Source organism: Cynocephalus volans, chromosome 9 (assembly GCF_027409185.1).
Source record: "Cynocephalus volans isolate mCynVol1 chromosome 9, mCynVol1.pri, whole genome shotgun sequence".
NCBI classification, from domain to species: domain Eukaryota; kingdom Metazoa; phylum Chordata; class Mammalia; order Dermoptera; family Cynocephalidae; genus Cynocephalus; species Cynocephalus volans.
This window is the reverse complement of record NC_084468.1, coordinates 134035601-134049620: the sequence shown is the minus strand read 5'-3', so window position 1 is coordinate 134049620 and position 14020 is coordinate 134035601. Positions and strand designations below refer to the sequence as shown.

Genomic DNA, 14020 nt, shown 5'->3' with positions numbered 1-14020 from the left:
CTGTTGGGGACAAGAGAGTGTAGAGAGCAAAGTCCTGCCACATGGACACATGGGGGCAGAGGAATGGGCATTGTCCAAATTCTGCCCTCGGAAGCGTGAAGCCAGTTTTACATTGTGTCTCGGAGAAGACACTTTTGGGGTGAGTCCTGTGGAATTCTTTGTCCCCACCATAAGTATATACACTTGTCATCTGAGGCCATTGGGATGGGTCTTTCTTACTTGACCATTTTTATATGTGTTTTCAGCTTCATATTTAGTATTAGAGGTAGGAGAGAGAGTTGGCTATCTTTTGTACTGTACCATCTTGGGGAATTTTTTTACTTAGCTCTTTTTAACATCTTGGCCAAGTTATGAAGTCATTTTGCCATTGGCATCCCAGAGATGACAAGCGTAGTCTTGGTGATTCTGGCATAGTTAGGTAGTCAGACTGGGCTCCTCTGAAGAGCATTCTGTTCTTGCAGAGGGTTCTTGCTAGTGAGACTTTGTATCTCCCAGCCTTCTACCACTGGGTGCATTCTTATAATAAGAACTGTAGCTGGGGCACAGAGAATAAGTGGGAATCAAAATACATTAGTGTTCCCAGGAGCCTTAAAATATTCTACTTCAAATTTTGATGCATGAATCCCTTTTCACAAATATAGAAGCAAGAAGCATAATCAATCAAGGGTCCTTGTCATGCTCTGCAGTTTTCTTAGAGATGCAGACAGGCCGTGATATATGATTGTCAATAGTGCTTGGAATTTTCAGTGATATTTGCCAACTCATAGGCCACCCCGGTGAGAAAGGTCAGGGCCTCTAACCCCAGTTGATAGGAGAGGAAACTTATGGCCTTATTGACTTAGCCAAGGACACAGGGAGATCAGGAGTCCAGCTAAAAATAGAAGTGAGAATTGCCTGGTTCCCATTCTTAGCATAAAGCATCAGACCACATTCCCTTCTGTAATATTTGCTAATTGTTAATTTCCAACAAAACATAGCAGGGAATTTTTCCTTTATAGCTTATTGTAAACATTTAAGATGCCTGTAGTCACTCATAACCTTTGTTTACTTATCACAGCCAGCTAACTCTCTTACTTATTTCTTATTCTCTTCCATTTTACATCTATGCAGAGAAGTTAATGTATATGAAAGCACTTCATAAACTGTCAAGTAGCACATAAATTTTATTTGGTATTTATAATACTCATGTTCTTAACTTTGCATCATTAAAATGTAAACAAAGACACTTCCATTTCATAGTGGCTAATAGGGTTGGGCAAGGAGTGGGGGTGGTAAACACTTACGTAACACTCCCCTGAAATAACTTAAGATGGCACGTATTTACAGCAGCATGAGTAATAATTAATATGAAGTTTTCAATCATAGACGACTTTTAGAGAAGCACAAATTGAGAAATGTACATGTACGCTTACATAGTGAGGCAACCTAATGGAAGTATTAATAGAAAATAATTTGGATCCCCATACCTGCTGGCTGCCAAAAAGAAAAAGAAAACATACAACTTTGGGTGAAGCTAAAAGTATTTTCATCTGGAAAAGATAAAATTGGGGAAAATTATTTTCCCCCCAGATAAGAGAACAAATCTTTCTTTCACATTATTGATTTTTTATATATATACATACGGTGTCTATATGCAGGATTTATATATTTCTAGATAGATAATTGCAGAATTCCCTGTTAACAGATTTTTCACGTTTCTGAGAGGGTTGTATGATACTTTATTACCTACACATGTGCCTTAATATGTCCCATAACTTAATTGAATCTATGGCATAGGAAAGTTTAGATAGGCAGATTTAATACATAGACTGTTTTCTTTTCTACGACTGTTTTCAGCAATAATGAATGGAAGCTTCAGGTACAAGTGTGGTTTACAAGTCAGCATCGGTTTAAATAGCCCCTGCTTCTCGAGGCTCTCTCCTTTCTCTTCATACTTAATGTATTCCTTGAGTTTTGTGTGGAGGCTTGTAACACCTCACCATCCTCCCAAGTAGGAGAATTGTCTACTCCCCTCCGCACTTATCTTGAAAAAATCCAAACTTATAGAAAAGTTGAAAGAACAGTACAGTGAATGAATTTAGTTGTCATATCTCTTTAGTCTCATTTTTTTCTTTTTCTCTTTTTCTTTTCTTTATTTTCTTTTCCTTTATTTCTCTCTCTCTCCCCTCCTTTCCTTTCCCTTTTCCTTTTCCATTTCCTTTTCCTTTTCTTTACAACGTTGACATTTTTGAAAGGTCCGGGTTAGTTATTTTATCTTATTATCCACTCTAGAAACAAACATAATTAAAGAAGTAGGCCGTTATGCCCTATGAAAGTTTTGTCTTTTTCTTTTCTTTCTTTGTCCTTTTAACCTCCGTGATTTCATCGCTTACTAGGAAGCCTCTAACAAGATGCTACATTCCTATTGGATGTCTAAAATTAAAGATTTTATATCCTAAAATCTATATCCTGATAGACTCTTCCAAAGACTGCCTTTACAGGACATTCATGGGACTGATGAACATATCAGGTACGCACTCTTGACGGAATGGCATGTGTCTCTAGGAATTTGCTTTTGGTTTGCACAGGCCTTATTCCACCAAATGTTGTATCCACATCAACAGTGAATACCTCGCTGCATTTCTTACTTAGAGTTTGGTTGGTTCAAGCTAGTTGTTTTATTTCTCAGCAATAGTTAGATCTTCCAACTTAATACTAATCTCATATAAAGAAGAAAGATCTCATTCTGAATCGTTAGAGCTCTTCAGTCGTGAAATTAATGTTTCTCATCATTGTCACTGATTACTCCTGACGTCTCAGTGATGTGAAAGTTTGTCATCCCATTGAATCTCTCCAGGCAGGTAAATTCTAGAGAGGTCAGAAAAAGAGTTGGCAGTTTCAGTGTGGGGGCTAATCTAAAAAGCAAGGGTTTGTATGTTTTAGCCTTTTAAATATTAATATATTTTTTTAAGTTATAGATAAGAGAAAAACAAATGTTCATAGTTGAAGTAGGGGAAACCTTTCTTCGTTAAAGGTCTTGGCCTCATCCCAAAGTTTTATTCAGAAAGAAGTATTTACATTCTGTCTGTTTAGTTTTGTTTTTTACTTGATTCCCATGTCTATTCTGTTCCTTCTCCATCGACTCTCATCAAATTTCAAAAGTAGCTGCTGTCTTAGAAAACAGGAAGTCACAGGTGTTTGAAAACAGGAAGTCACAGGTGTTTGAAAACAGGAAGTCACAGGTGTTTGGTAGGCCACAGTGAGATGGGAGTGAAAACCTGCTCAGTTACTGGGTTGTAACTATTCAGCTTGTTGGAAGCTTGTTATAGGCCAACTGCTTTTCTTCCTTTTCCTACAATCCTGGAGTTAAATCTCAGATATTTGTGTTCCAGTGGTCCATGAAAAAGCAAGAGAGATTGCTGCAGTGCCAGAAACCGTGCTGGTATAAACTGCCTGTCATTAGCCTTATCTGGTGGTGGCAGTGGGCACAGGCTGTAGGCCACCTGAGCTTGCCAGGTAGGCAGAAGGAGAATGCAATCTGAGATGAGAAAAATGGAGCTTCAGATACATTGGACCAAGGAAATACTCTTGCCCTTGATCCTGGCCACTCCTGGGGAGCGGAATTGGAACAAGCGGGCTAGGAATGGAGAGGCGCATGGGAGCTGAAGGACAGCTGCCAACCACACCTGTCTTCTGAACAGGAATTGTTTCCTGTGCCGTGTGTATTTGATTTCTTCCCCCTTTGCAAAAGAGGGATTTAAACAGAAGAGGAAATGGAGCATTCACCTTCTTTCTCTAGGCAATGCGCATGTTTAAGCATAAATAATGTATCTGTATTTGGGTATATCCATATAAATATTTAATGTCTGCATAAAAGTAATAGCTTTTGATGGTACAATCCCACTTCAAAAAAATCATCTTTAACTGACCAGCGAGCTTAATTATTACAGCACAGGAGGTTTTGTATTTGGGCGATGATAAAAAGCCTCAGTGGTGAGAAAGAGTGTGGGGGTGAGGAAACGGAGGAACAGTTTTCTCCACTGTAATGAAAATTTATCTGTGTGGTAACTGTTGCTCTGAATACGAATCAGAGGGAGTTCATGCTTCAAGACAAATTTATGCTTAGCAGTAAGATAAAGGCCCAATTTAGTGCCTTCTTTTTACTTAATAAATCTTAATTACTTTCTTTCCATAAATTAAAGCATTTACCATGCTATATCCAAAACATCAGATTTGTCATATATAGCATCAGTTTCACAGACTAATTGTCATTTAGGCATTTTGGAAAATGATCACCTTATAGTCTTTGTTTTAATGCGCCAGAGGAATTGCTGACTGGATTTTCAGTGAGGACTCCGGTCTTGCCATGTCGCCTCAATTCTTTAAGGAAATTTTGATACTCATTGGACTCACTTTGGGCATCATAAAATCATGGGCTCACCATTTGAGAGCAAAGTAGGATGGGGAGAGAAATGGTGTGAATTGCAGACAATTTTGAAAGACATGCAATCTTTTGAAGTATATCCCAAAATATTTCCCAGCATAGGTCCTAGAGTCTGGCTTTAGTGAATAGTGAGTAGATTTATTTGTAATTAGAATCTCACATAAAAGTGCTAAAATCCTAGAGAATGTTTTATTGACTTACATAGGTTATATAATCTTCATTATTCTGTTAATTTGCTTAGCAAATCCTTTCCTAATATTTAATGTAGATTTAGAGTTCAGTTCAACCCAGGTTTAGTTATCACAAATGTTCCTTGTAAATTAGTAGCATTTCATAATTCTCGGCTCACAGTATGTAAAAAAGGAGTTCACAGAATTTTCTGATTTATGTTGATTGGACAGGCTTGAAAGTGGCATCCTTGTATTGATTAGCTATTTATTTCCCAAAAGAAAAAGATCACCGAAATGAACACACAAATGTACATATTTGCTGTGCCGGCCGGGGCCTGAGTGTTCTCAGATCTGTGCCTCCTCGCTTCTCTGCTCTGCTCCAGAGGGCAAGGAGGCTGCTCCTGCAGGCTGCAAGTGCTAGTGCCTGGGTCAGCTGGCTTCTGGCTGGGTTAGGCCAACAAAAGGCTCTGATCAAAGACTGGAGGTCAGAGAAAAGGAGCAACAGGGTATTTCTCCTTTTCTTTCTGCCCTGGCAACATCTCTGCTAGTGATTGGATCTTATCCATGGCCCCAGCTTCTAGGAGACGAGTCCGCCATGTTTCCAGCATCCTCTGATGGCTCTAGACCCTGGCTCCAGTGACACTGCTTCTTCCCCATCCCTCCAACCCTGGGATACAAGTGGCTTTCTGCTGTGGAGAATCTCCTAAATTGCCTCACTGTGCCCTTTTTGACCTCTCAGCTCTTCTCTCATCTGTGTAATGAAGTCTCTGTATTAAATTTGTTCTGTTTTACATCGTAAGAGTGGTTTCCTTTTCCCGACTGATAGCATTCTGTAGAGGAATTCTGCTTTTATTTCATAGCTTATAGTCTTTTGGATGTGGATAAAGGAAATGTTAAATTATTTATTACCTCACTTAATGTTTAATCAACTTGGTGGTATATTTAGGTGATAGGGCAAAGAAAAATAAGACGCAATGACTTGATTGCTCTCAGAGAGTTCAGTCTGACTGGGGAGACAGTGCTTTCCCAAGTGCCATGGTTGCTGAGAAGAAGGAACGCCTCGATCTGGGAAGTAGTGGGAAAGATTTCACAGAAGAGTTGACATCGAGAGCCTTGCCAGATGCCAAGATCATTCTCAAGCAGAACAGGAAGAAGGGCATTATCAGCTGAAGCAACAGCAACAGTTTGTGCAAGTGCATGTCTCAGGCTTGGCTGCTTGAGTGTCAAGTTAGGGGTTGTATAGGTAGAGAAAGCTAGAAAGGTAGTCAGGGGCTGGATGATTAAGGGCATTGAAGACTCCGCCAAGCACTTAACCTTTATTCTTTCAGTTATGGGGAGCAGTGAGGAAGCTTTTTAAGCAGAGGAATTACATGAACAGATTTATCCTTTAGAAAGATTGCTCTTGAAGGTGTATGGAAGAGAGAGTAGAGGGCTGGTGGTGGAGGCAGAGAAACCTCTGGCCAGGTGGTTAGTTGCAGAAGTCCTGGTTGGAAGGGGTGCTGTTTGAACAGAGGCCTGAATTAAACCAGAGCCTATGGGGAGGAGGGACAAAATAAAGATACATTAAGAAAGTAGAATGTGTAGAACTTGGTGATTTTTTTGGATGTGTTGGGAGTTGTCATTAAGTGATGGTCTGTTGTACTCAGAAGACCAGGAAACGCTTGTTCGGTTAGGCTACATGAATCTTAAAACTAGAAGACTGCTTCTCAAATTGGGGTCACAGTGTCTCCTTAGAGGTCTCATGCACGTTTCTGGGTTGTTTATGCTGCTTTGTGTGCTGGATGTATTTCAGATTCCAAACAAATTGTGGTTGCAGCACTACTCATGTTTTACAAATAAGCCAAACAAGCGATTCTTTTTAAATAAAAACTATTTGCTACTCTCCTCATCCACCACCGCTAATATCCTTTTCCTGGTCATGATCTGCTCAGTTTCTCACTACTAGTCGTGAAATTTGCTGGCCATCCACTGTGTATTTATCTCATCTCCTACCTCTACCTATCACAACTTTCTTATCTTCTGATTCAATAAAATAATTAATACTTTATTTGATAATCATTTTGTAAGTACTTGTTTCTAAGGGTTTTAGAAGTGTAGCAATGGAATATCATCTGCTAATTGAGGGAACCTCCAGTCATTACCAAACCCTCCACATGCCAGAGACTGTATCAAGTGTTTCACAAAGTTAAAAGAACAGATGCTTACCCTCTGGAAGCTCAATATCTGGAATCAAACCTAGGGAGGTAGAAACTGGCATGAAGGAAAACATTAGAAGCAGTATCTGCCTTATATGATCTACAGCAGGATTTGGTTTGAGGTGCTGCTCCTGAGTTATTGCCAGCTGTCTATAGTCTTGATAGCTAAAACTAGAAGCTTTACTCTGAAGATTTAAGATGGAGTGTAGTAGTTGAAAGTCAGGGATCTGGGGTTTGACTTCCTAGTTCTGTCACTTAGATGTGTCACCTTGGCCAAATTACTTAAACTCTGTGCTTTCCTTTCATTATCCGCAAGATGAAGATCATCATAGTATCTACCCTAGGATTGCTGAGAGGATTAAATGACAAGTGTGTGTGATGTGCACAGCACACTTCCTGACACAGTGCCAGTGCACAGTAAACACTTGCTGTTGACCATTCCTGAAGCCAGAGGGAAGTCTCTGAAGGCTCAGGTGAGGGACGCGTGCCATGTGAGTCCCAAGGAGTGTTGCTTTCTGTCTGTATGAGAGCTGTTCGAGCTAATCCTGAGATCCTTTGTAGTCACCTAAGTTAATCACAAAGAAAGTTCTGGAACATGCTTTCTTTAGAACAAGTTAGTCTTTGGGCTTTTGAAGTTACCTGTTTGATCACATTACACGTGATCAGTTGTCACTTCAGTGCACTTCCAGAAACACGTTCGAAGGCTAGCATGTGGTAGGAGGAGTTACCTTAGAGGAGACTTGGACTTCGCTGCCTCTCTGAAACCTTCCTCTGATACCCATCACCTCCCTCATTTGAGTTCAACACACACTAATGAAGCTCTACTATTTTTTGGGTTCTGTATTAGGCTCCAGGAGTACAAGAATGAACAGACAGTTCCCATCCTCATGAAACTTATAATCACATGGAAACATTTGTGAACAAGTTCAGTCCATCATGATACAAACACAAATGGAAGTGAGTAGAAGGTCAGAGAGGTACGTAGAAAGGATAATAAGGAAGACTTCACAGAGGTGGTAACATCTCAGGATTTTGAAGGGAATAAGAATAAGGAGAGTCAGAAGATCGGCATGGTTTGTAAAGGAGAATTGGACCACAGGTGTGTGGTGGGACATGGTAGGAGATGAAATCGAAGATGTTGGCAGGAGCTAGATCATTAAGAGCTTGGCTTTTATCATGAGGTCATTGGGGGCCATTGAGGGACTTTAGGCAACTCAGTGCTATAAGATTTGCATTTTTAGCAGATCACCCTAGTATGGAAGATGAACTTAGAAAGGATGTTGGAGATGCTGGCAGGTTCCTGTCACCACTGCACATTCATTGAGGGAAGGGACAGGGTCCTATTTATCTCTGTACCCCTAATGTTTAGGATGTTATAGACATTTAAGAAATTCTTTGAGGGCCGAGCCGGTGGCGCACTCGGGAGAGTGCTGCGCTGGGAGCCTCGGCGACGCTTCCTACGCAGGTTCGGATCCTACATAGGAATGGCCGGTGCACTGGCTGAGTGCCGGTCACTAAAAAGACAAAAAAAAATAAAATAAAAGGAACAATTGTGTGAACTAAGTTTGTATTTAAAAAAAAAAAAAAAAAAAGAAATTCTTTGAAATGAAGACAACCCAAGTTGAATTTTCCAGTTCTGCATCCTATCCTCAGAACATGCTGACCTGGACCTCCATCTGTCACAAGCAGCTTGACTAAGATCATCATAAATTCCTTTTTCTTGGTATTCTTTTAACTGGCACTCTATTTACTAGCCCCTCTCTGCAGCTGTAGTATGGTGATGATTGATGCTTATAATTCTGACCCTGAAGTACTTCAAGCCTTCTAAATCATCAAAAAAAGATTAAAGTATATTCAATATCGTTCTTATGTTTGTGTGTTTTACTGCATTCTTATTCTTTGGAAATTGATGGTTTATCAAGTGCCTGTGTACTTGTGTGCATGCAGGCACCATGGGAGTCTGTGATCACCCACAACTCTTCACTCCTTCACAGTGCCAGACACGGGGATTATTGCACATGCCCAAAAATAAACAAACAAGATAAACTAGGTTCTCTTCATGTCTAGAATGGTGAAGCAGATTGGCCCCAAAGGAGGAGATTGGACCGAAATGCAAGAGAAAGCAGTGGTTAGAAAAGCAGTGAGAGTGTCAAAGCAGAACTGACATAGACCAGGGAGTTGGCAGTTACCAAGCGGGCCTGCACTGCAGCCCAGCCCCAGGAAGAGCAAAGCTCAGGACCGGGACTGCAGCTTCACGTTCTGTGTGCTTTGACCCGAATCATCAGGCTTGCATTTGGCAGGATTCTCCACCAGCTATATTTGTATTGCAGTAACAACTGTGCAGTAAAATACCAAACATTAGCAAGTGAAACATCAGTAATTAGAGCATCCTGTTCCCCACACCCATCTTTTCTTGGAAACCGTTATTGTCGCAGAAGTGACAACATTGCTGGGCCCAGAATGAAGAACTCCAAGTAGAAGCTGTGAGATGGCTTCATCTTGTACGTAACCTTAGTTCCAAAAAAGAGGGGTGTGATGTCCCTAGGAGGGAGATTTGTTTGGGTTTTCTTTCAGGGGTAACATATTATAGTAAGTAGAAATGCCTCTTAAATTGTGTCATACAAATTTATTTTTAAAATCCATGTGTATGTCACCACTCATCATCCCGGCCCAGGCAGCCAGTCCCCAAACCACAGGGATTGTGTTTGCCACCCTCTAGGCAAGGGCACATGGTGGCTTCAGATCTAGCTGTACTACTTGCCAACTCTGTGAATTCAGCCAAGTCTTTTCATCTGTCTGGGTCTTAGTTTTCCTTTATCTGAAATATTGGAACAATACAAATTCCTTCTTTACAGAGTTGCTGTAAGGCTGAAATAAAATGGTAGATGTAAAAATCCCTAACTGGAAAGCCTTACCTATATAAGTGATATTAGACTGCATATAATAAAGAACATCATAAATATTCTAACAAAATATAGAAATGTATTTCACCAGCAAGAACGACATCCTCAAAAATTTCCACAAAGTAGAGTGGGGAAATGAACTATTTATTGAGTCCCTACCGTAGGGTAGGTATTTTAGCTATCTATCCACTCTTCAAGGTAGATATTAAATCCCTGTTTCAGAGATGAGGAAACTGAGGCTCCTAGTCACACAGCTGTACATAGCAGAAGTGGGACTTGGACTTGACCCCAGAGCTTACGCTCTTCCTCCCATATCATGTTATCTCTAGTGGTCTAGCCAGTTCCAAACCCCCAAAGTTCTTAAAAGGTGTTCACGTCCTTTGGGGCTGGGAAGTTTGCTGGCCATGTTTTGGTCATTCGCTCCTGAAAGTGGGGCAGGGGAGGGTCCAGAAGCAACTCCTGAGCTCCAGGAGCCCCTGGAGAGAGCAGCAGCACAGGACAGGCAGGACGTGGGGCCCGCGCTCAGTCCGAGCTCCATGGCCCTGTCAGTCTCAGAAGTCTGTTCTTGTTCTGTCAGGGCCAGGCAGCCCGTCAGCCTCCCGGGTCCTGAGGCCACTGTGGCGTCCTCCCCCCAGGAGTCGGTGCCTCTGTGTTCCGGCTGGCTCCCCGTTCTGTTTGAAGGAGTGAGATGAGATTTACTCCATGTAGTCACCACTGTACTAAGCTTTTCTGGGACTCTTCCTGTTAACTTTGATGCCAGGTATCGGGGGAAAGAGCCCACCTTGTGGCAGTTCATGAAGTGCCCAGTGGAGCCCACCACTGCGTGCATTTTTTTCTATCATTTTGCCAACTCACAGAAAGAGCATCTGCTTGTGAGCTGGAGTGGCCCACACAGAGGAACAGAGATAATACCCGGTGAAGGGCCACATCAGATATTCAGCGTGGATGTCAGTGTGTGGGAGAAGTGTTTGTTCAGCCTGTGGTTCTGAGGGGAGCTGTGTGTCGCGTTTCCCTAGGTTCTCAACAGGAGGTGTGTAGAGGCGGCGGTGATGACAGGCCTGGCTCTGAACTGCCACATAAACAAGAAGTCCTTGTTTGACAGGAAGCACTACTTCTACGCAGACCTCCCTGTAAGTATGCTTTGTGCTCCAGCCCTCAGTACGTTCTCAGAGCAGGGCCAGCCTGGTGTTGCAAGCATGGGGGAAGTGCTGTGCCAGCCAGTGCTCTGTCCCCCTCAGCAGGAGGTTCTGCCCGGCCCTGATGAAGGTAGGTGCCCCCCACACACACACAACGTTTGCTAGATTGGAAGTAGTTGTCCTGATTGCCGATGCCATGCTTAGCCTCGTGCTTCTGGTGGCTGGCTCATAATTGAACAGGGAGTAGGAGCCAGGGCTCTCAGGCTCAGCCCAGCCATGGTGTTTGGTGCTAATTGCCTGTTAGTACAAGAGCAAACTGTGGCTGATGCAACAGTAAATGCATACTGTACCTCTGCAGGCAGAGTGAGAGCTTCTCTCTTTTAAGTTGAAGTTCCCAGTAATAGGGCTGTCTTCTTTGGAGACATTTCTGTCATCTCACAAGGAGCAAGTAAGTGGACAACAGTAAGCAGAAACATGAACCTGAAACCTGGACTAACAACAGTAATTGGCTGAGCAGTCGACTCAATGTTTACCTGTTTTTTTCTTAAAATTTAAAAGTGTTTCTTCAAGCCACACCAGTGTGACTTAGAGCCAGATTTTTGTAGTATTGAGCTGAAACAAAACTGAAATGTTGAATGGGTTTCCCAAAATAATGGAGCCTCTAATAGTAAGTATGGCTCTCCTTTAGATTTAGAAAAATGGTAAGGATAATGATGCTTCACCTCTCTCTCCTTGTATTAAAGATTGGGGTGAGCTGTTTTTTAGTGAGTAAGGGCAGGAGTAGAATTAAATAAACAATAGAAGTAGGACCTGAATTCTCCAATTGCTGCTGCTTTTCGCCTCTGGCTGCCAGCCTTTCAGCAAGTTCTGCCTGATAGGTTGGAAAGAATTCAACTGCATTTATTCATCTTTTAAGAGTGATAACCAGTTTGGTTAAGGTGGGAGTCTTAACAGTACATGACTGAAATGAGATGTTTTGATTATCTGCGGCTTTCTGTTCTTTCTGGCCCAGGTAATTCAGATAATCCAGAGTTGGTGTTGCCAGATATTGCATGGGACATACTTATACTAAAAAAAATTTTTTGGTTTATCTGAAAATTCAAATCTAATTGGGCATCCTGTATTTCATTCTGCAGCCCTACCTGGAGTTTAGTTTTACAAACTGAGGCTTCTTATCTCAGCATAGAAAATGAGTTAGCCTCCTGTAGGTCTCACAGTGTGGTCCCCAGGGCCCTAGCATCAGCACCTCCTGGGAACATGTTAGAAATATAAATTCTCAGGCCCCACTGCAGACCTACTGAATCAGAAACCATCGAGGTGGGGACAAGCAGTCAGTGTTTTGGCAAGCCAGCTGGTGTTTTTGATGTAGTTAAAAGTTCAAAAACTGCAGGCTGGCCTAGTGGCTCGGAGCACAGACCCTGATGCCAGACCAGCCAAGTTCAAATGCTGACATTGACACTTACTAGCTCTGTGTGTGGCTTTGAGCAAGGCCCTTCACCCCTCTGTACCTTGTACCTTCTTCATAAGGTTGTAGTGTTAAGTGTAGCATACTGAGAACAGCGTCTGGGACCTAGCAAGTGCTGCAGATGCTTTCGCTCTTATTCTCTATTCTTCTCCAGTTCTCCTTATTGACCCACCATCTCTTTAGTGTGTGTGGATGCATAGTAATTCTTCCTTTCCACTTAGAAGGAGGTGAGGGAGTCCTTGCAACATCCATCAGAATTTTAGTACCATGTGCTTTCCATTAGCTGAGTGAGTGTCACAGCATTTTCTGGCTAGAGGAGCAAGGGAAGTTGGGTCAGGGAGGGCAGCTGCCATGAGTGGTCAGCTTAAAAAGAGCAGAAACAAAAGCTTAAACACATTAACAACTGCTGTCGGCTGTGTTGTGAGTAGATGGCAAATACTTAGCCAGCATTTCCTAGTAAGGGGGGGTCTGTCAGGAGCCCAGTAATGAGATGCAGTGTTTAGGCTAATGAGCTAAAAGGAAATAATACATTCTTTTCTTAGCGGCCCCTGACAATGAGATTTCTGTTATTCCCAAAAATGGCACTTCTGTAAGGAAGATGGGATGTATGTTGTTTATTGTGTCATTATTAGGAGTGGGAGGCTTGGGGAGGGTAAGGGGATAATGGGGAAAGCCAGAAGAAGACAGACTAAATTATGGCTGCAATACATAAACTAGTTTTTCTTCTCCTTTTTCTGTCTTTTTTTTTTTTTACTGTTTTTTGTTTGTTTTGTTTTAAGTAAGCTTATATTTGTGTGATATTAAAAGGAATAGTGCACTGGATCCCAGCTTTTATTTATGGATAGTGACTATAACCCATGTTTGTGTTCAGGCAGGCTACCAGATTACCCAGCAGAGGCTCCCAATTGCTGTGAATGGGAGCCTCACATACAGCATCTGCACAGGGAAGAAGCAGAGTCAGATGATCACCAAGACGGTGAGGATCAAGCAGATCCAGTTGGAGCAAGACAGTGGCAAAAGCCTCCACGACGACCTGAGGTCTCAGACGCTCATTGATTTGAACAGGGCAGGTAGGCTTGGTGTATTTTCATTGCTTCTCCTTCCAGCCACCTCAGTTTTGGGGTTCTAGGCACCTCTGTTCCCCTCTAGAGTTTTCCCAAACCAGTTGAGAAAGCAGGCACAGGAGCCTGACAGATCACAATAGCACTGGTATTGGCATAGATGATTAGAGAGCTCGGCTTGAACTGTGATTATAATTGGGCTTGCTAATAATTCATCCCTAAAATTAGACACACTTATCCACCTAGTCATGGACCCAACAGCTGGATATCTTAAGCAGACATTAAAAGAAATGAACCAAAGATAAATGTCAAAAGTGGGAGGAGAGAGAAGTGATTCAGAAGCTAGAACCACTTTGAGAGTCCTTCAGTAATGCAGGGTTTTCCTAAGACTTCAGCCTAATTCATCTGCTGATGAGACTGGAGATCCCCAGTCTGGCTGATGCTGACTCTGCCTCTCTTTGGTAGGAGTTGGCCTTCTGGAAGTGGTCCTGGAGCCCGACATGTCCTGTGGAGAAGAGGCAGCAACAGCTGTCAGGGAGCTGCAGCTGATACTTCAAGCCCTGGGGACCAGCCAGGCCAATATGGCAGGTAGAAGCCACAGAAGCAATATCCCTCCTTCTTCGCCTTCTCCCTTTCTGCTTCCTAAGTCTCTTCTGACTTCAGTTTT

At 42.3% G+C, this 14020-nt stretch overlaps 1 protein-coding gene across 2 annotated transcripts in view; it reads left to right on the top strand.

Annotated features, from left to right (window-relative positions):
- Positions 1–14020, top strand: part of GATB (glutamyl-tRNA amidotransferase subunit B) — a 76069-nt gene that overhangs the window by 19284 nt on the left and 42765 nt on the right. For both annotated transcript variants that reach the window (XM_063107889.1, XM_063107890.1), the window contains exons 3-5: positions 10708–10821; positions 13164–13362; positions 13819–13941. In XM_063107889.1, the coding sequence (XP_062963959.1) occupies positions 10708–10821; positions 13164–13362; positions 13819–13941 (436 nt within the window). The remainder of the gene's footprint in view (positions 1–10707; positions 10822–13163; positions 13363–13818; positions 13942–14020) is intronic.